This window comes from Homalodisca vitripennis, chromosome 4 (genome assembly GCF_021130785.1).
Source record: "Homalodisca vitripennis isolate AUS2020 chromosome 4, UT_GWSS_2.1, whole genome shotgun sequence".
Lineage (NCBI taxonomy): Eukaryota > Metazoa > Arthropoda > Insecta > Hemiptera > Cicadellidae > Homalodisca > Homalodisca vitripennis.
The window spans coordinates 198,101,351-198,124,059 of record NC_060210.1 but is presented as its reverse complement, the minus strand read 5'-3'; the positions used below and the strand labels follow the sequence as shown (position 1 = coordinate 198,124,059).

At 35.5% G+C, this 22,709-nt stretch overlaps 1 protein-coding gene and 1 non-coding gene across 2 annotated transcripts in view; both read left to right on the top strand.

Moving 5' to 3' along the window:
• LOC124361359 (histone acetyltransferase KAT2A) overlaps positions 1-14,391 on the top strand; it is a 35,822-nt gene extending 21,431 nt beyond the window's left edge. Inside the window, exons 9-16 of the mRNA XM_046815409.1 lie at positions 1,354-1,507; positions 1,813-2,163; positions 2,295-2,518; positions 2,866-3,086; positions 6,130-6,290; positions 11,015-11,239; positions 11,410-11,500; positions 13,254-14,391. Coding sequence (XP_046671365.1) covers positions 1,354-1,507; positions 1,813-2,163; positions 2,295-2,518; positions 2,866-3,086; positions 6,130-6,290; positions 11,015-11,239; positions 11,410-11,500; positions 13,254-13,447 — 1,621 coding nt within the window. The 3' untranslated portion in view covers positions 13,448-14,391. The remainder of the gene's footprint in view (positions 1-1,353; positions 1,508-1,812; positions 2,164-2,294; positions 2,519-2,865; positions 3,087-6,129; positions 6,291-11,014; positions 11,240-11,409; positions 11,501-13,253) is intronic.
• A 6,281-nt stretch (positions 14,392-20,672) lies between these two features.
• LOC124361579 lies at positions 20,673-20,779 on the top strand. The gene has a single exon (XR_006922336.1). It is a non-coding gene; the product is annotated as a U6 spliceosomal RNA (small nuclear RNA).
• The last annotated feature ends 1,930 nt before the right edge of the window (positions 20,780-22,709 follow it).

The following is a 22,709-nucleotide window of genomic DNA, read 5'->3' as shown; positions in this document are numbered from 1 at the left end:
TAGATTAACCTTCCGACTGATTTAAGAAACTCCCAGAATGATACTCTGGTTTTTGTCTTTGCACAGCATATTTTTCAGATATTCTTTTAGTATGTGCTTAATAAGTGTTATATATTTAAATTTTTTGTTAGAAACCAGAGAAAATTTTAAAATAATTAAGTTATGCACTTACTAGAGAACTGTTGTTTTTATTTTTACATAAATTCAAAAATGTGTATTGCAAATCATTTTTCCAAGTTTCACTCCATATAACTTTCACATGACTTGAGATAGTAAGATACTGTAAATGCTAAAAATACACATAGTTTTGTAGCGAACACAAAGATTATATTATATATACACTTGTTTTTAACACAAACAAGATTTTTGATAAATATACAAAGTATGTACAACTTTTTTAGCAGTACGCATCCATATTGGTATTTGATGAATTCTTTAGGCAAGAGGAATATCAAATAATAATGAATTGTTTTCACTGTAACTATCAATTTTCACAACCCAACTCACATTCCACCAGTTTATAATCATCCAGACTACCTGACAACTAATCAGACAAAGAAATATCATCACGCTCTTCATTTGCCGATATGTCACTTTCATCATCAAAACTAATACTTTCATCTTCCAATAGTTCTTACATATATAATTTGAACAACGAGGATCGCCCATTTTACAACAAACAATCAATTATAAACAACTAGCCTACATAATAACCTAGCAGCAGTAGCATCAAAGAACGTCAAGGCTGTGCAGCACGTCACCAGCTGTGTAGTCCGTCAGCTGTATGCCTTGCGGCATTTGGATCGATATCAGCTGATGAGTAACATTACGAATATAAACTATATAAAATTAATTTATATTTATGAGTAGAGGATTCGACTGGAGCAAGTTATGTCTTTATAACTAAAACGGTTTTCGCATAATAAAAGTGGAAAGTTGACCTACGACTGTACAGTCTTTATCAGTTCACAAGTGGTATTGATGAACATCTGTGCCGTCGGTCATCAGTTGGAGGTTTACCACCTGTATCAGTTTGAGTTCTACTCTTTACTCAAAATAAATTACTTTAGACTTACTGCTGCCACTTGTGAAAAAGATCGTGAAAACTAACACAAGAGTTGTGGATGAATTACATTTTAAGTAGGGCAACAGTTTTCTACAGAAATAAGCTAAAACTAAACAGTAAAATCTACAAAAACCAGAAATATTAGACATAGTATGTTTTCCATTTACACTTTTCAGTTTCCATTTTTAGTTTTTTATTCTTTATTGACATGAGCAAGTACAGTCATACAAGATAAAATTTAGACAAGAATTAGGGTTTTAAGATGGATAATGCAATAATTGTGGCAGTGACAAGCTGAGGGGAGGCCAGGACTCCAGTGTCCGCTCACCAGATGTCAAGCGCCGCAAGGTGGAAGGAGAGGCCAGTGAAGACTTCTGTCATGAGAAGGTTGTGGAGATCATCGCTTCCATCACTGATAACCAACAAGCATCCTCTGTCTCGGTCAGTAACTCTCTAAGCACTATATTTAAATGTATTCTTGTACAGGAATGAAGAACTTTTTCACTGATGGATACAAAATTTTAAAACAAAACAAAACAACAAAACGATTCTTTTGAAACATCAGCTTTTAGTAATAACCTATTTTATTTTGTTTTCCAAGAGAATCTGCTGCGGAGGCCAAGAGATGAAGTGGCCAAGCAGGAAGATGCTGCTGGCGTAATCAAATTCTTCCTGGTGGGAAAACTCCCTCACAAAGAAGTTCACCAAACAGACCATGCTATTGCTAATGTCTTACATGATTACAGCAGACAGCGACGGTTTTCCAAGAGAATCTGCTGCGAAGGCCCAGAGATGAAGTGGCCAAGCAGGAAGAGGCTGCTGGCGTAATCGAATTCTTCCTGGTGGGAAACTCCCTCACAAAGAAGTTCACCAAACAGACCATGCTATTGCTAATGTCTTACATGATTACAGCAGACAGCGGCGGTTTTCCAAGAGAATCTGCTGTGGTGGCCAAGCAGGAAGATGCAGCTGGTGAAATCAAATTCTTCCTGGTGGGAAACTCCCTCACAAAGAAGTTCATGCAGCAGACCATGCTATTGCTAATGTCTTACATGATTACAGCAGACAGCGGCGGTTTTCCAAGAGAATCTGCTGCGGTGGCCAAGAGATGAAGTGGCCAAGCAGGAAGATGCTGCTGGTGAAATCAAATTCTTCCTGGTGGGAAACTCCCTCACAAAGAAGTTCATGCAGCAGACCATGCTATTGCTAATGTCTTACATGATTACAGCAGACAGCGACGGTTTTCCAAGAGAATCTGCTGCGAAGGCCCAGAGATGAAGTGGCCAAGCAGGAAGAGGCTGCTGGCGTAATCGAATTCTTCCTGGTGGGAAACTCCCTCACGAAGAAGGTCACCAAGCAGACCATGCTGTGGCTCATTGGGCTGCAAAATGTGTTTTCCCATCAGCTACCCAAAATGCCTATGGAATACATCTCAAGGCTTGTTTTTGACTGGTAAGCTGTTTTTTGTAAATGGACTTAACATGAAAAATAGTAATTAAGACGGTAATCAGGAGTTAGGTATTGAACACAAAATTCAATTTGACAAAGGATAGTCAAACAAGATTTTCCCTGTTGGTGAAGTGATGTACTATAATTCTTTTGAACTCTGGAGAATGTTTGCATTAATCTGGCGTTTGTGATCTTTTGCAACCTTCTGAATCATGTGTCGAGATTATATTCAGTCATCGGAAATTTGACAGTGGAATCGGTACACTGCCAGATGCTGTGTTGTACAACTATTGTTTATATTGAGCGCTGGAAAGGTATTTTACTCTCACTCAAAACAACTTTCTGTGCAGTGAACACAAGACTTTGGCTCTGATCAAGGATAAACAGCCGATAGGTGGAATCTGTTTCCGTGTGTACCCCACTCAGGGGTTCACGGAGATCGTGTTCTGCGCGGTCAGCTCGCACGTGCAAGTCCGTGGCTACGGCACTCATCTCATGAACCACCTCAAGGACTACCACATCACCATCGGCATCCACCACTTCCTCACCTTCGCCGACGAGAATGCCATCGGTGAGTACTAGTACTGTGAAAGTCTTTTGTTTGAAATCTGTTTTTAATAATGGAAGGATTGTGAAGAAAACAGGATTTTTCTGGATATTTGCCATCGTTCAGTGATACAAGAAACCAGTAACGCCTAGTTTCGAGATCTGCAATCTGATCTCTTCCTCATGTGGATAATCTAACACTTAACTGCAATCTAGGTCCAAATAAACAAATCATACCAGAGTGTTGTAACACATATAGATTCATATAATATGAATTATTTTACAGTACAATTATTCCGTTATGGGAAAAAATAAAAAAATTTCATTTTTGAAGTTTGTAGAATGGATTTTTAGCTGATCTGGTTGGCGCATTTATTATATATCCATTCTACTTTCAGTAGGATATCATTTCGTTATTCTAAGTACAATTTTTTATTTTTTTTTTATTTCTAACGCTAAATTTGTGTTATTACTTACAAAAAACACACACTTAGACAAGTGGAACAAAGGATAACGAAATGAGTGACCACAGCATTTGCTGTTTGATCCTGTATAAGAGAGTACGACAATTTTGTAAGCTACTACTGTGAATTAATGTTTTTACTCATGTGTTGTAGCAGAGATTTTTTTCAATTTGGTTTTATCAAACTATAAAATATACATGGAGATCTATTGAAAATCGCAAGAAAATTAATAGTAAAGCGTATATATAAAGTGAGCTAAACCTAAAACAAGTATTTATCACGGTATACTACATTACTGTAAAAGGACCAAGTGAAGCGGTTAATGCAGCAGAGGTGCTCATTCATGTGTTGGTCTGATACTCCAGTACCTTGTATTTTTTCAAAAGTGTTGCAGTACAAATCCTTGTTCTTTGGTGGTGGCATTTTGCAGGAAACGTTTTTTACATAGCGGGATTTTGTACACACACACTGTGCCCAGTGTGCGGGAATTGTACTTAATTTACTATGTACTGGAATTTTGAAAAAATGCCTAAAAAGTAAAAAATAAACAAAGCACATCTATTACTTATTTTTTGTGGTCAAGTTCAAGGATATTGGACAGCACCTTCTGAAAGAGAGGGTAGAGGGTTGTGAGGGAGTTGACAGATTAAGGCCACTCGCCACCAGAGAAGTGTCATGGCGTCGCGCCGGTCCACCGGCCGATCAGTTTAGTCAGTCTTGTCTCCATAGTATGTTTTGCAGGGTGTCTCGTGACCGGGAGTAGTTAGGAAATTTTAACCCTTCACACGCCACTTATAAATCCATTAACATTCCTATAACACCAAACGAGTAAAACAATTTTGTTTCTTTAAGTTCAAAGCTAAATTTTATTACAACTAAATTATAAATGATAAAAACTTAAAAAAAAAGTATAAAACAGGGTGTTTTACTTAAAATTAGCGTAAACTGAAAAGTTGAACTACATTTTACTACAAAACAAAATAAATATTTCAAATTAATCATAACACTACCACACGATGAAGAATAATACGTAGTAGACCCGCACTCATAGCACCGAGAAAGCAGTAATACATGGCACAGATATGCTTGGTTATGGTTGACTCTGTAGGAGATGCAGAACTTCCAAGCAGATGGTCGAAGTTAGACAAAGAACGCTCCCCTCACCCTGCCACAGAGTGGGGGTTGTTTATAAATACTTCCTTGGCAAATGTGATAAGCACGGAGCATGCACCGGGTATTTTAAAGGCCTTTTGTGAACTAAACAAACTCTCAAAGAGATCTAATCTATAATATAGGAAATAAATGGATTTGGCGTTTTGGTCAAAGTCTACCATTCTAATATATCCGTCTAAGGCGTGGGAAGAGTTGAAGATATGAAGAAAGTCATGGAAAAGTCAGGGAATTTCATGATAGACCGGGAAAATTGTCCGGTTATTCTTGCAAAGTGTGTACCGGTCATGGAAGTTCCGGTAAAGTTCAGATTCTAATGAAGGCTCACAGAAATCACCAACAATATCAAGGATTATGATTTTATCAAAGACATTTTAGGTTTAAAATATCTGTTTTAAGGTATTTTAATAATAACTAGTAATGTGTCGAAGCCAAATCTCTAATCTACAAAGAAAGGTTCAGGTTTGAAAATTGATTATCAGCTGATCGCCAGTATGCTAATTACCCATTACAAAAAATGTTTTTGTCATATTTTGTGTTTATAAAAATTGTAAACAACCTTATTAATAAATAGTCTAGGTTTTTAAAATATTATTTTGCTTGCAGTCAGAATTAGATTTAAGATCGTAGATCAATGACTCTGCTGCTCAGCAGTAGACAAGTTACCTATCGCTATTACTTGTTTATCGTTGTACTAAAATCCGTTGATAGATATCCCAATTAAAAAATAATCCTACTTTTGTGAATATTTTGCTTGCAGTTCTATATATTCACGCAAATATTTTCATTGTGACAGAATTGTAAATGTTTTTTTTAATCAATATTAAGTAGAACATAATTTTAAAAAATTTATTTTAAGGCATTACCGAAAAATTATCTAACCCTGGAAAAGACTCACGAGGACTACAATTTTCGGTTTGATCGTCCTGGAATTTTAAATTTTCACTTGGAAAATGTGAGAATTGTACTGCAATTTCATGATTAAAGTCAGCTGGACACCCTGTCACAGAACCGGTTTCTGCTGTGTCAGTAACTTCATAAATCGTATGGATTCTCACTATATGGAGAAATAACACGGTTTTTTGATTAAAATTCAAGTGTGTTTCACTTTAACCGATCATTATTCCAAAAATAATGACAGTAAAAAAAAATTCTTATACATCATGCTTTTGAAGAACACATAAGATGTTTTACTCCATATTTTTAGTTACCACAACCCACAATAACACACAAAATATTTTACTTTTACTCGAATACACGGGTGAATGCTACGCAAATAGTAAACAATTTTCCAAGGTAATATAGGTGTATATATTTTAATGTGGTAGTAGATGTTTGAAGTGAGATGTTGAGCGTGTGAGAGAGGCTGCCGGAACCCAGCTCTGTCAGAGATCTTCTTTTGATAAACAAACTGTAGTGTTGTAATTTTAACAGGTTACTTCAGGAAGCAAGGGTTCAGCAAAGACATAAAACTGAACAAGTCCGTGTACCAAGGATACATCAAGGACTACGAGGGAGCGATGCTGATGCACTGCCATCTCAACCCTCGGATAGTCTACACCGAGTTCATATCCGTCGTCCGTAAACAGAAGGAGGTATTTACTCTTCATTTAGTACTGAAACATATTATTTAAAAATTCTAATTCAGGTTATATTATCCTCCTTAAGAAGGGAGGAGGTGGTCTTGTTTGAATCTTCTCCGTCTGATCATGATGAAGTCTTACGAATGAGAGAAGAGGGATATACGTGGTGTTTCATTGATTACAAAGGTTTCTACAGGGTGTACATAAAGTCCTGCACAGGTATAATATTTTCTGAACGATAACAGATAAATCAACAAGATTTGGTACATCAATACTACACCTAAAAATCTACTTTTTGAAGGAACTATCAGTTTTCTGTAATATCATGGGGACGTCCCGCAAGGAGTCAGAAGGAAATCTTAAATAGGAGCATAGGTCAATATGCACATGATTTTAAGGGGCTTATCTAGCAGAGTTTAATGCCGCAAACCACACTCAAAAAGATTGATCCAGTACAAAATGGCGGCTGTTCAAAGGTTTTACTTGGTTACATTTTATTAGTAGCCATAACCCCAGTAAAACAAAACTGCAACCAAACGAATACTGCAGGTAACTACTACATTATGCTTGTCAGTTGTACAGAAGTGAATTATGACGTTAGTTATCCTCAAGGGTTACAAATTTGGTCCTAATATATTGATAACGGGGAAAACCTGATAACAATAACAATTAGAAATCTCTTATCTTTGGGTCGCAGTTAGGACTTTCCTATTAACCAGTCTATTCATAGTAGGCTATTCTAGTTTTCTTGTTTTAGTAGTGCTGTCCATCCCGCATAGGTCAATATGATTTTAAAGGGCTTATCTAGCAGAGTTTAATGCCGCAAACCGCACTCAAAAAGATTGATCCAGTACGAAATGGCGGCTGTTCAAATGTTTTATTTAAAAAATATGTTTACTTACCAAATGTTTTCAGAGTAAATGTTCGAATTGTTCACCTCCGGTTATTTGACAGTTGGAAAGACGCACATAAAAACTATTAACAGAATTTTGCAGATCAAATTGAGGAATCGTCTGACATTCTTGAAGTATTCTTTGTCTCAGTTCATTTAAATTTTGAGGCTTAGTTTTGTAGACGTTGTCCTTAAGGAAACCCCAAACAAAATAGTCTAATGGAGACAGATCTGGTGAACGTGCTGGCCATTCTACATTCCCCCGCCTTCCGATCCACCTGTGCCAAAAAAACAGTGTTTAAATAAGCTCTTACGTCGATGCCGTAGTGTGGGGGTGCTCTGTCCTGTTGAAACCAGATATTCTGGAAATGTTCTCCAAACATGTTTCAAAGTGCTGGTGTAATTTCATTTTCCAGCAAACGTTGGTATGATATTGCATTTAAATTTCCTTCAATAAAAAAAGGACCCAACAACTGGTTACGTATCACACCAAGCCAGACATTCACCTTTAGTGGATACTGCGTATGTGCCTCCCGTATCCAGTGAGGATTTTCGCTACTCCAGTAACAGCAATTGTGCCTGTTTACGCTTCCATTCAGCATAAATGAACACTCGTCCGAAAACACAATATTGATTACATCAATTTCGTTGCGATCTATTTTGGCCATCATAGTTTCACAAAATTCTATACCTCGATTGAAATCACCTTTGTTGAGTTCGTGCACCAAATGAACTTTATAAGGCTTAAAATTAGACCCTTTCAGAAGTTTTTTAACAGACGTAACAGAGATGTCATGAGTTTGTGCCGCTGAGCGTAGGGACTCTTGCGGATTCTCAATAAATGACTGCAATACATCTAAAGAGTTGTCTTCGGTTGTCGCAGTAGCGGGCCTTCCTGACCTATGACGATCGGAAACACTTCCTGTTTCCATAAAGCGTTGAACAGTTCTCCCTACAGTTGTTCTGGAAATTGGCTGCCTCGTAGTCATTAAATAAATGGCATGCTTCCTCGTGTGATCGTCTGTTATTTCCCCAACCAACCATCATAAGAAGTGTTATACGTTCATGTTCGTCAAGCGACATAATGTAGTTGAAGAACTACAAGCAATACGACAAACTCTTTTGTACTAAAGCGCACTGATAGAAAGGATGGACAGCACTACTAAAACAAGAAAACTAGAATAGCCTACTATGAATAGACTGGTTAATAGGAAAGTCCTAACTGCGACCCAAAGATAAGAGATTTCTAATTGTTATTGTTATCAGGTTTTCCCCGTTATCAATATATTAGGACCAAATTTGTAACCCTTGAGGATAACTAACGTCATAATTCACTTCTGTACAACTGACAAGCATAATATAGTAGTTAGTTGCAGTATTCGTTTGGTTGCAGTTTTGCTTTACTGGGGTTATGGCTACTAATAAAATGTAACCAAGTAAAACCTTTGAACAGCCGCCATTTTGTATTGGATCAATCTTTTTGAGTGCGGTTTGCGGCATTATACTCTGCTAGATAAGCCTTTTAAAATGATGTGCATATTGACCTATGCTCCTATTTAAGATTTCCTTCTGACTCCTTGCAGGACGTCCCCATGATATTACAGAAAACTGATAGTTCCTTCAAAAAGTAGATTTTTAGGTGTAGTATTGATGTACCAAATCTTGTTGATTTATCTGTTATTGTTCAGAAAATATTATACCCGTGCAGGACGTTATGTACACCCTGTATAATCGGTTCTTAGGTAATAGGTTATTGTGTAGACTAGTACACTAAACGGTTTCCGGACAAATCAACCCTTAAGAGGGTGCTAGAGCAAAAGATGTGTTTTTGTTTCTTATTTTTTTATGGGTATTTTTTTATGTTTCTTCCGAATATGGGTGATTTGAAAATTTTGGTTACTCCATGCAAAACAACAGTCAGCAAAAGAATTTCTATTTATGCGATTAGAAACCCGTTCCTCAGGGAAATGCAATGCACCGCAATGGATACACAAAATTTTAAATGGTCCTAAGGCGTGATATTGCACAGCTGCAGTAACGGTATATTTATATGTCGGTAAATAATTATTAAGTTCTAAAGCCCTATGACATCTTCTGTCTTGACGGCTTTGTTCTTCTAATCGGTATTCTCGTTGCTCGTCATTTTCAGTAGCTACACGCTGCCGCACACTCTTGTGAAACATCTAAATTATGAGACCTTTCTGCTCGTATAATGTTAGTTAAGGTTTGCAGGCATTTGACTTTAGCAGTACGTGTGGGACGAAAGTATATAAAATAGAAAAATAGATTTAATTTTAAAAGGAGTGAAATCATTCACGAAAATCATCCCCAAAACCCTCTGCATACTAAATTTCATGAAAACCGTTGGAGCCATTTCCGAGATTCAGATTATATATGTACAAAAATTGCTCATTTAAAAGTATTAGATGGTGGCCGAAAAACTGTGTAATGTACCACACATGTGATTGTGACATGATATGAGAGAGTGAGTGTGGGCTATACAATGTATGATGCCAGTTCATTTGTTAATTCAAATGGAATCAAATCATTTATTGTCAAGATGTAATGTACATTAATATAACAATGTCAAATAACTAGTTGTCTAAAATAATCTATTCCAAATTGTCTCTTAATACAGTATAAAAATCATTAACACTGTACAGGCAAGATTTGAGTAACAATTTTTTTACACGGTTCTTAAAATTAGTTCTACTTAATTGTTTTATATCTGTAGGCAATGCATTGTACAGCTCAATTCCTTGATACTAGAAACTGGATTGGGTGCTTGAAAAATTACTTTTTGTTATTACTAGATTATTTCTGTTACGTGTATAGTAACTATGAATATTACTTGGGTTAGAAAGGTTGTTTAAATTATCTTTTACATACAAGAGCACATATAATACATAAGTAGAAGGCAGTGTTAAAATATTAAGTTTTAGAAAAAGAGATTTACAGTGTTCACGGTTAGGAACATTACATAGCAGCCTAACTGCCCTTTTTTGTAGAATGAATAGCTTGCTTGCAGCTTGTGAGTAACCCCACAAAACAATCCCATAGGTTAAAAAACTGTGGACATAAGCATAGTATATATGCAGCCGAGGGTCTGAGGAAAAAACACCCTTTAGAGATCTAATTAAGAAAATGCCCCGAGCAATCTTAGAAGCAGCATAATCTATGTGAGCCATTTAAGATTGGATTGAATGTATACTTCAAGAAACTTGAGAATGAAATCATTTTCTCTGGGCCTATAAGCTAGTGTTATTTGTAAATCCTGATTTTTTTTTTTGTTATTAACACATAACTTGTTAGCTACACACTAATCGTTTATAATCAAAGTCTTACAATCAACAATATTTTTACATTCAATTTGTGATTTAAAGCTGACTATGAGTCTCAGGTCATCAGCAAATAAATAAGTGCTTACATCGCTCTCGCCAAGATTGGAAGGCAAGTCATTAGCCTCTATTTATTGCATTTATACATGCAATAAATAGAGTTGGACCTAAAATGGAGCCTTGTGGAACTCCATAATTAACAGGGCGAGTTTCAGAAATAGAACTATTTAAATAAACATATTGACTCTTATTGGAAAGGTATGACTTGAAGAAATTTGACTGAAACCATATTAGCTCAACCTCGTGTCAAAGGCCAATTGTTTTCTATACAAGTAGATAACATTGCTCGGGCATACCTCTCTCTCTATCTTTCTTACTCAAAACTTACTACCGGTGAGGCTCACTACCAAGCTAATCAAAGAACACCGGAACATCTTGATATTATAGAAGATAAATTATAGAGACACACAATAGTCAGTGACGTGTTGTGTGTTGTGACTGTCCAGATCATCAAGCGGCTGGTGGACCAGCACAAGCAGGAGGCACACAAGCCCCACCCCGGACTCAGCTGCTTCCGGGAGGGTCTCAAGGTGATCCCCATAGAGTGTATCCCCGGCATCCGGGAGACTGGGTGGAAGCCGTCGGCCCGCAACACTCGGGTGTCCAAGGTCAGCGAGGAGTCGGCCGACCCTGACACCCTCATGAAGACCTTCAAGGTCGTCCTCAACAGTGTAAGTTCTTCTTGAGTGTTCGTCCACCGATAATTGTTCCGTACGACCTCGTAACATTAAAAATCTGTAGTGGTAACCGATTATAGTTATGGAACAACTTATATTGTATATACTTATAATTACAGTTTGTGGCCTAGAAATAAATTCAATCTTGGATTTTGCTATTGCAGATTAAGAACCACTCGGTGGCGTGGCCCTTCCAGAAGCCGGTAGACAGGAAGGAAGTACCCGACTACTACGACCACATCAAGTACCCGATGGGTGAGTCATTACAGCAACAACATATGTGCACAATGTGGTTATAAAATATTCAAACAAAATTTTATTCTTGAAAATGGCAAAACATCAACAATTTTCTTTTTATTTATATTTAAAGACAACCATTTTCAATCCTTCTTCTCAAAATTTTGTTTAATACTTTAACCCTGAAACTGGCAATTGATATTATAATGTCGATCTGACGCGCATGTGTTTTGACAGTTCATACAGTACATAAACCAACACTACCACCAGTTTTTTATGTGCTATTTCATATAGAAACAATTGCTCCTTTCATTGGTGAAATTTTTTGCTGTTTTAGCAACAGTGATGTCACAATGATGTTACAACTTGCCAGATAGATCGTCTTCATCTAGCCATTTTGAAAATTAGTGGTGTATCATGGGTATGATTTGTTGTTGGTTTATAGCTTTGTTTTAGGCTATACTAGGCTAAATTTTGGAAATTTTTAGTGTAAAAATTATATTTTTTTGTTAATTTTTTAAAAATTATTGTACCCACAGTAACAAATTTAAGTTGGTCTCACCACCTTGCAAAAATAAAAAGAATTTAGAAATTGGTTAGTAATTTATCTGTTGTTTTGTAGTGTATATAATTCTCTAAATTTTGATATGTTTTAGCAATATTTAGTTTAAGAATGATATTTTTTGTAAATTTTTTAAAACAATCATAACCATAGCAACAAACATAGCCTTTCTAGTACTATTTGTGGTTTTTACAAGAAAAATATATATATATATATATATATATATATATATATATATATATATATATAATTTTTCTTCAAGAAACCCTGGATACCATTATATATTTAAATATATTTTGAAACTAAATACGAGGGGATACAAAAAAAAAAAAAAAACGAATTTTGATAAAATTTCTGTATTTTTCAATAGTTTTACATCAAATTTTGATCACCTTCAAAGTATTCACCATTGACCATAATGCACTTCTCTAAACGATGCTTCCATTGTTCAAAACATTTTGTAAATTCCATTATTGGGATGTCCTTTAGGCCTCCCAGTGATTTTTGTTTTACTTCCTCCTCCACGGTCGTAAAACGCTTTCCTTTCATGTCCCTTTTGAGTCTAGGGAACAAAAAGAAGTCACAGGGTATAGATCCTGTGAGCAGGGGGACTGTCGGTGTCACGCTGTTTTTCGTCAAAAACTGCGACACAGAGAGGGCGGTGTGAGCCGGCGCGTTGTCGTGATGGAAGAACCAGTCACCTGTGCGCCAAAGATCTGCTCCTTTCTTCCAAATACTCTCCCTCAATCTCTTCAAAACCTCCAGACATTCTGGTTGACAGTTTGACCCGGTGGATCGGTCTCTGCGGTGGATTTCCACAGTAGGAAAGAACATTACAGAGCAGCATGTTGCTCTTGAGAGTTCGCCATCCTCCGAAATGAAGAAAGTTGTCCACCACAGCCCAATTCCTGTTACTTTTGGGTCCTCCCCTCGATAAAATGAATAATAAATTGGCTATCTCAGATTCTAATACTTATGATATTATCACACTTTATCAAGGGCAGTTCCACCACTTTAAAAAAATGAGTATTGTCGTTTTTTTTATGGTTTATGCTTAATGTTTTATACGATAATTATCTCGACATTTTCCCGGAAAGATAATGTATTAAAAGTATAGGTTTGTAGTGAAAATGTATTTTTACAAAATTTGTAAAGTACGAGTACAAACTACCAAGTTCCCTCGTGCTGAGACTCTGTGCTCTGCTGCAGATCTGAAGACGATGAGCGACCGCCTGAAGGCGGGCTACTACACGACGCGCCGCCTGTTCACCGCCGACATGACTCGCATCTTCACCAACTGTCGGACGTACAACTCGCCCAACACGGAGTACTGCATGTGTGCCAACACGCTGGAGAAATACTTCCAGACCAAGATGAGAGAGCTGGGTCTCTGGGACAAGTGAATCGTGCTCATCGTCTGTTCTGTATATAGTGGAGCGACCGATAAAATGTTTACGTGTATTAAATAAATTTCTACACTGGTGCCTGTCCAATATTAAATCGTTTTATTCGTATACTCTATTTGTACCTGTGGTATTTCTTCGGAATGTTTAAATATTGGTAGGGATTAATGCATAAAACGAATAAAACAACCTTTTTTGTGTGTTTGAAGATCTCATAAATAGTTCAAAACATTTTTTATATAGAATAGATATAGTATTGGTGTCGTACATCGTAGTTTTATATCTTGCAGAACTTGATTTCAAGTTTTTTTGTATATACAGTGCAAAGCTTTTATTTCGCATCTTGAGCATCGAATTACTGTTTTTAAAGCTGGATGTATTTTTCTTTTAGTACATAAAAATATATTTATTTAATGAAAGTTTGAAAAGATAGTCTGTGTGTTGCTGACTGGTGAATTAAGCTTTTGAATGTAAATTTTAAACTTGTACATATATTTTAGATAGGTTATGTTTACCACATTTTAGATTCATGGAATAAATAACTACTACACGATCTGCTTGGTTTTTTAAGTTTTAAATAAATCGCTAGTGGATATAAATTGTTATATACACATATCAAACTCGGTTAAATTTCCTAAACAGTAAATAAAACAAATCTCTTTTTGTAAGAAAATTTATAAGTTAGTAGTACAGTATATGTTTATAAAATAAGTACTGTAAAACAATTTATTCCATGAGTTTAAATCAGAAAACAGGTATATTTCTTTAAATACTTTTTTTCTATTTTGGCATTTGGTTTTATTCTATTGTAATTAGGCTTGCACGGAAAGCTTACATATAAAGTATTAATATTAAGGTGGTTTGTAATAAAAACAAATAATAAATATATTTTCTTTTGGATTAAACAGTGAGAGTCTTTTCTAATAAAAAACTTAATATATTTACAAGTGTATATTCATTTTTGCACTATGAATTCCTGCCAGCACGATTACAACAAAGGAAATGCATAAAATTCTCAAGCATCTCTGTAATCCCAGCCTCATGCTCTAGTACCTGTCTTCCCAGCCTCACAATAGGAATGGGAATACATGATATGACTCTACTAGTGTATCATATAGCGACAATAGGAATGGAATGCATAACAGTACCTGAGCCTCATAGTACCTCTATCAGTCACTCTAGCACCTGTCTTCCCAGCCTCACATAGGAATGGGAATGCATAATGTACTCTAGTACCTGTCTTCTCAGCCTCATTCTAACACCTCCTGTCTTCCCGGCCTCACAAGTAGGAATGGGAATACATAACCTATTCTAGTACCTGTCTCCCCAGCCTCACAATAGGAATGGGAATGCATAATGTACCAACTCATGTACTCTAGTACCTGTCTTCCCAGGCCTTCACAATAGGAATGGGAATGCATGACCAACTCTAGTACCTGTCTTCCCCAGCCTCACAATAGTAATGGGAATGCATAATGTACTCTAGTACCTGTCTTCCCAGCCTCACAATAGGAATTGGAATGCATAATGTACTCTAGTATCTGTCTTCCCAGCCTCACAATAGGAATTGGAATGCATAATGTACTCTAGTACCTGTCTTCCCCAGCCTCACAATAGGAATGGGAATGCATAATGTACTCTAGTACCTGTCTTCCCAGCCTCACAATAGGAATTGGAATGCATAATGTACTCTAGTACCTGTCTTCCCAGCCTCACAATAGTAATGGGAATGCATAATGTACTCTAGTACCTGTCTTCCCAGCCTCACAATAGGAATTGGAATGCATAATGTACTCTAGTACCTGTCTTCCCAGCCTCACAATAGGAATTGGAATGCATAATGTACTCTAGTATCTGTCTTCCCAGCCTCACAATAGGAATTGGAATGCATAATGTACTCTAGTATCTGTCTTCCAGCCTCACAATAGGAATTGGAATGCATAATGTACTCTAGTACCTGTCTTCCCAGCCTCACAATAGGAATTGGAATGCATAATGTACTCTAGTACCTGTCTTCCCAGCCTCACAATAGGAATTGGAATGCATAATGTACTCTAGTACCTGTCTTCCCAGCCTCACAATAGGAATTGGAATGCATAATGTACTCTAGTACCTGTCTTCCCAGCCTCACAATAGGAATGGGAATGCATAATGTACTCTAGTATCTGTCTTCCCAGCCTCACAATAGGAATTGGAATGCATAATGTACTCTAGTACCTGTCTTCCCAGCCTCACAATAGGAATTGGAATGCATAATGTACTCTAGTACCTGTCTTCCCAGCCTCACAATAGGAATTGGAATGCATGACCAACTCTAGTACTTGTCTTCCCAGCTTCACAATAGTAATGGGAATGCATAATGTACTCTAGTACCTGTCTTCCCAGCCTCACAATAGGAATTGGAATGCATAATGTACTCTAGTATCTGTCTTCCCAGCCTCATGATAAGAATGGGAATGCATTTTATACTCTACCACCTCTCTGCACGGCCTCATATTAGGAATAGGAATGCATAACATTCTCAAGCACCTCTGCCTTCCAAGCCTCATTCATTTGTGGTCTCTATTCAACGTGTGGAGGGGGTTGCCACATCGGTTCCTCCCACATCTACCCAACCAATCATCCAATTGCTGGGTGTGTGGTGTTTATAAACATTTTATATATACTATTGAGCTTCTTTGGCTTCCTACTTTTCACTTTTTATTTTTGTATCAACTACACATTTAAAGTCTGTTTTTTTGTGAGAAATGAGGCATTATTGATCGTGACTTCAGTATTGTTTAGATAAACCAATAATAATAATAAACTCTAGCTACTTTATTTGACTCCTCTGTATCAATTTTGACACATCATTCTTCAGACGTGTTAGACAGGAAAATTTCAGTATCTCTCGAATTGGCTTAATGTCTGCATTTATTCGCAGTTTTATATCAACATCACCATAGATAGCTATGTTATGGCGGAAAACTCGGTTGTTCCGCTGTGCTTAGAGATTGTGTCTGTCACGTAGTTCGCTCAATTGTGCAGCTGATAAGACATTGAGAATGCCAATTCACCAGGATTAAACTATATTTTATAGTCTAGATGTCTTTGAAGTCAAAATGATGTAAAGAAAGCATTTTGAGCTATTTCTTTGCTGACTCTTAAATCTCTTGAGACGGACATGACTCCAGATTCCAGGAGTCAAGTCTCTAACAGCGTCAGATTCCACCACTGCACCAAGAGGGAGGTGATCTGGAGATACACTTCACATTAACATTGATTCAACTTTTCCCACCATAGCTGCATTATGTGTAGGAACCTCACTGGAGGTTAGAACAAACAAGAATTCTAACTGGTAATTATTTCAGAGTATCAGAACAGTCTTCTTCTTTGATTTAGTTTATCTTGCTGTTGAGATCCTTCTGTGAATAAACTCCTGAATGTTTTCTTTCATTACAAGCCCTGACAAAAGAAGATTCTCCGGGTGTACAAGAACACAGTTAGCTCTACCACTGGGTTAACAAATTCAAGTAATTCTATTGATAAATATTGTGATGCTTGTATGACACGTTTTAGTCCATCAGTAAAATATTTGCTCTTTTTACGTCAAACCACACAGGCATACAATTTTAAGATGAATCCAAGATCTATTTTTTTAATATACAGGCAACTTACTCCCTTAATCCTCCATTTAGGGTTGGGGATAGAAGTTCTCATATATTCTAACCATAACCATAATTTTAGTCTTATGAAGATCTCCCCATGGGTTATTAATAGAGGTTATTAAGATCAATAATCGGGTTATTAAAAAAACTACCTTCCACATGCAAAACGCCAGAAGAATGATAAAAATGGGTGTTGTAGATCATATAAATTTACGAGCTGAATTTAATCAAAATCAGACAATCCATTACACCTCTGTTGAGTTAAACTCCATGTTCACCTAAAAATTAAGGTAAACTTTTACAAATAACTTGTGAACTAAAGTTTTTAAAATATTAAAGATATATGCTATTGGTAGTTATTGAAGGAGCTGCAATTGGTGCATTAATTCGTTAAAAATGGTTAGAGTTAATGTTAACGTTTTGGCTTTATCAATGTAAAATTGATTTCTACAACAAATAAGTCTAACCTTAGAACTGGATATCCTTTTTTTCAAAATTGGCAGGTATGTTTAAGCGATTCTGCTAGATTTTTATAAAATAAATCATTGTTCTTCAATTTTTTAAGCAACATTCTGTCTATATATATATATTATTGTCTTCATAAAAATAAATTTAACAATAAAAATTAAAATTAGATATAGTAAACCGGTTTATTAAAGTAGGAAAAGTACATTTTCCTAAAGGTTGGTAGCACATTCTTAAGTGAGTGAATTCCACAATAAAATCTTAAATATACAAGTTTTATAATTTATTTGCCTTTAAAAGTAATACAAAATTGGACAACCTACAGTTATTGTTGGTAATTTATAGTAAATTATAATAAATAAATCGCCAAAGATAATTTTGTATGTATATATATATATATATATATATATATATATATATATATATATATATATGTATATATACATTCAATTACGTTATAACAGGATCTCATGTACATAGAATATAACTATAGAGGAAAGAGTTGATAGTGTGTGTGATGTAGTTTGAGTTTAACTCTATTTCACCTTCTGCTTTGTGCAATGTCTGTAAAAACGTGCAAAAACATAATCCAACATTTAAAATAAAAAATAATTTTTTATTCGAGTTGAAAAATGTTATTTAATAGCTCCTGGCCAAAGTTGCACCCTCCAAACTAAACCAAAACCTTGCACCGATGGAAAAACTGCCCGTCTCTAAAACCGGCCAGTCGTGCTGGTTGATTAGAAAAGAAAACAGGATTTCAGACGTTTTTATCCTAAGTAAGTGATCTTTCCTTGTACAACTTGATGATGGTAAACTTTTGACACTTGTAAAAACTAAATTTTAAATATTTATATCTACATCTGTTTAAAAATTAGGAGGCAAAGATTTCATTATCATCTTGTATACAAATCCAAATATCCCCCATGATTTTTATGTCAGTGTCTTAATTCTAAATTTCATTATGGTTCATAGAAAACTTTGAAATGGTAAATTTTTAAAGCATTCGGTGTGTGGAGACAAAGTGATTATTAACGTTTGTAGAAAATTGTAATGTAGAAATAATAAATAATAGTGCGGACTTAAAAATAAAAATTTATTGTTCAATCATTAAAATAATAGGGTATTTTTTATTTTTAACTATAATAAAATCGTGCAAAATAAAATTCAATGATCAAAATAACAAAAAAATGTGGAACCTATACAGTTACGTGTCATCCTTGTTCAGGAGCCACGTCAACCTTCTCTGTACATCCCAGTCATAGAATACGTGTGTACTGGCCAGTCTATCCTGTACGGCAGTACAGGGACCATGGTACAGTATATATCTCTATGGTACTACACTACAATCCGTAAGGGACTTGGATCACTACTACACTATTAAATGTAAGTAAATACGTTAGACTACAGCAAGTTTACATTTATAACTGTGATTATTTACATTTGCTCTAGAATACTGCGCCTTTAAAATCTCTGATATCAATTAAATCTAATGGTAATTAAACTTTAATTACGGTTACCTCTCGCTTAAAAATTGTGTCGAGTGTGGCGCGACCTAGCGGCGGCTGAAGGAACCTTGTTGTGGTACTCGAGCACAGAGGCGCTCATCGTTATTGATTTTTGTCGTGGACGTTCAAAGATATGCGGCCACAATGCAACTATTCGCAGACGCTAGTATTTTTGTAGTAACGTACGTAAAACGAACGGACATTAAATTCTGTCTAGGGTTAGATACGGATACACAAAACTAATTAGTTATCTGTTTGTATGTTTAGATTTCCCTCCTAATGATGGATATCTTATTGTAAGGGTAGTTGTTAAGGGAAGTGTTGTTATTTCTTTAGTGTAGTTTATCGTTAAGTTATTGAAAATTGATGTACCTAAAATTAAAATACATCAATAAAGATTTCACATTATAAATAACTAAGGATTCAATGTAGCCTATAAATCTAAAAAATCAATTATCGCAACTATTAAACACAAGGCAAAAACACCTAGACTGCTTTGAGAATTGATGAGTATACAAAATCATGTGGTAACTGTCCAGAATTCTACAGGGTGATTCGGGTAGTGTTACCAGCACTTTCTGAGCTTATTGTACTATAAAAAATAATGAAAAAGTTCATACAAACATAGGCCCGGAAATGATTTGTTACTGAATAACGGCCAACAAAAGATTTCACCCCCAATTTAGTACCCGAGGTTAAATGATCATTTGCTGGTAGTGTGGGAAGAGGAATTTAGAGACGAATGTAGTTTTTTCGAATGGTTTATGACATGATAAATGGAATAACGTTTTTTCCATACTTGTATATATCTCTCTTATTGTTTAAGAGATGTATAACACAAAAAAGAGGATTCGAAAAACGATTTTTAGGTTTTTTAAGTACAATTATTTTATTAAATAGGTGATGAAAACGTAAATTTTTCCAGAGACACTTTAATACTGAAGAAAATTATATACAATAAGACAATTACAATGAAATAATAGTTTTTAAAATCAAATTTTACTACCAACACTCATTGCGTAGAAAAACAAATTATCGAAATTGAATGACAGAAAACTATATGTACTCTTAACGATGCTTGAAGTAAAATTTAGAGACAGTTTTCGAAAAACTGTCCTTCTACTTCAATACATTTGGCAGCTCGGTTTCGGATCGATCGTGTAGCCCTCGATGGTGGTTATATTACAAACGCTGCATGGATATTCTTGATTTGTGCGGTGGCAATGTAATAATAACGAAAATCTAATACGATTGCATCCTCTGTCTTCATGGGGGAGACCAAAAAGCGTTCCTATTGCCGCCACTCTATACCACCACACTACTGGCACTGCCACCAGGTCGCAGCACATGCGATACCTTTTCGATTTATATCTGACGAGAGTTTATAAACTTGAGACAACCCTAATGCAAACTTTAGTAAATATACTTATCATTATTTAACTACGTACGTTTTACGCCATAGTTGTCCTTAACATTTTACATATTTGCACTAATATATTGATGTGAAATATTCATTATTTTGCTAGACAACTGGCAGTCCAAGACGACACAGCTTTGTAGTTTTGTGACAGCAACATATATACCCAACTGAGAGGAACAACAGATGTACTTGCTTCGGCAGTACATATACTAAAATTGGAACGATACAGAGAAGATTAGCATGGCCCCTGCGCAAGGATGACACGCAAAATCGTGAAGCGTTCCACATTTTTTGCCAACATTTACACTGTATTAGAAAAGGTTTCCACTATTTTATACGTATTTTTTAAATTGATGTTAATTTATATAAATTTTTACTATTTTGTAACTAAAATAATTTTTTTATGTTATTTAATTACAAAAATCGTAGTACTGAGTTAGAATGCAAGTCTATATTAGAAATAGTAAAAATCTTTAATTCGGATGAGTGGTTTTTGAGAAAAATATAAATATACGAGATAAAAAAAGTGTTTCTCATTTTCGAAAACTTAAAGCTTAACTTACTCTTTTAAACATAATCCAGTCTCTTCTTCATCTAACAACTTTACTACTTCTTTGTTATTTTCTACCTTATCATGGACTGTTTTACTCCCACTTCACACGCTTTATAAGCGTTTTTTCGGTCGCGGTCAATATCGCTTAGAGCTGTAAATAGTTTTTTTCCCACATTTAACTTCAAGATCTCTCAACAATTTAATTGATCCCTATTCCCTCCATTGAAACAAATCACAGCATACTGTGTACCCATTTCAAAGTTTGAACGCCAACAAAATTCTCTTTTAGTATTCTGGATCACAATACGGAATTACAATTTTTATTGACATTTTGCGTAAATCCATGTAATCCAAGTAGTTTGTAACCGGATCTCGTGTACATAGAATGTAACTATAGAGGAAAGAGTTGATAGTGTGTGTGATGTGGTTTGAGTTTAACTCTATTTCACCTTCTGCTTTGTGCAATGTTTGTAAAAACGTGCAAAAACATAATCCAACATTTAAAATAAAAAATAATTTTTTATTCGAGTTGAAAAATGTGATTTAATAGCTCCTGGCCAAAGTTGCACCCTCCAAACTAAACCAAAACCTTGCACCGATGGAAAAACTGCCCGTCTCTAAAACCGGCCAGTCGTGCTGGTTGATTAGAAAAGAAAACAGGATTTCAGACGTTTTTATCCTAAGTAAGTGATCTTTCCTTGTACAACTTGATGATGGTAAACTTTTGACACTTGTAAAAACTAAATTTTAAATATTTATATCTACATCTGTTTAAAAATTAGGAGGCAAAGATTTCATTATCATCTTGTATACAAATCCAAATATCCCCCATGATTTTTATGTCAGTGTCTTAATTCTAAATTTCATTATGGTTCATAGAAAACTTTGAAATGGTAAATTTTTAAAGCATTCGGTGTGTGGAGACAAAGTGATTACTAACGTTTGTAGAAAATTGTAATGTAGAAATAATAAATAATAGTGCGGACTTAAAAATAAAAATTTATTGTTCAATCATTAAAATAATAGGGTATTTTTTATTTTTAACTATAATAAAATCGTGCAAAATAAAATTCAATGATCAAAATAACAAAAAAATGTGGAACCTATACAGTTACGTGTCATCCTTGTTCAGGAGCCACGTCAACCTTCTCTGTACATTCCAGTCATAGAATAAGTGTGTACTGGCCAGTCTATCCTGTACGGCAGTACAGGGACCGTGGTACAGTATATATCTCTATGGTACTACACTACAATCCGTAAGGGACTTGGATCACTACTACACTATTAAATGTAAGTAAATACGTTAGACTACAGCAAGTTTACATTTATAACTGTGATTATTTACATTTGCTCTAGAATACTGCGCCTTTAAAATCTCTGATATCAATTAAATCTAATGGTAATTAAACTTTAATTACGGTTACCTCTCGCTTAAAAATTGTGTCGAGTGTGGCGCGACCTAGCGGCGGCTGAAGGAACCTTGTTGTGGTACTCGAGCACAGAGGCGCTCATCGTTATTGATTTTTGTCGTGGACGTTCAAAGATATGCGGCCACAATGCAACTATTCGCAGACGCTAGTATTTTTGTAGTAACGTACGTAAAACGAACGGACATTAAATTCTGTCTAGGGTTAGATACGGATACACAAAACTAATTAGTTATCTGTTT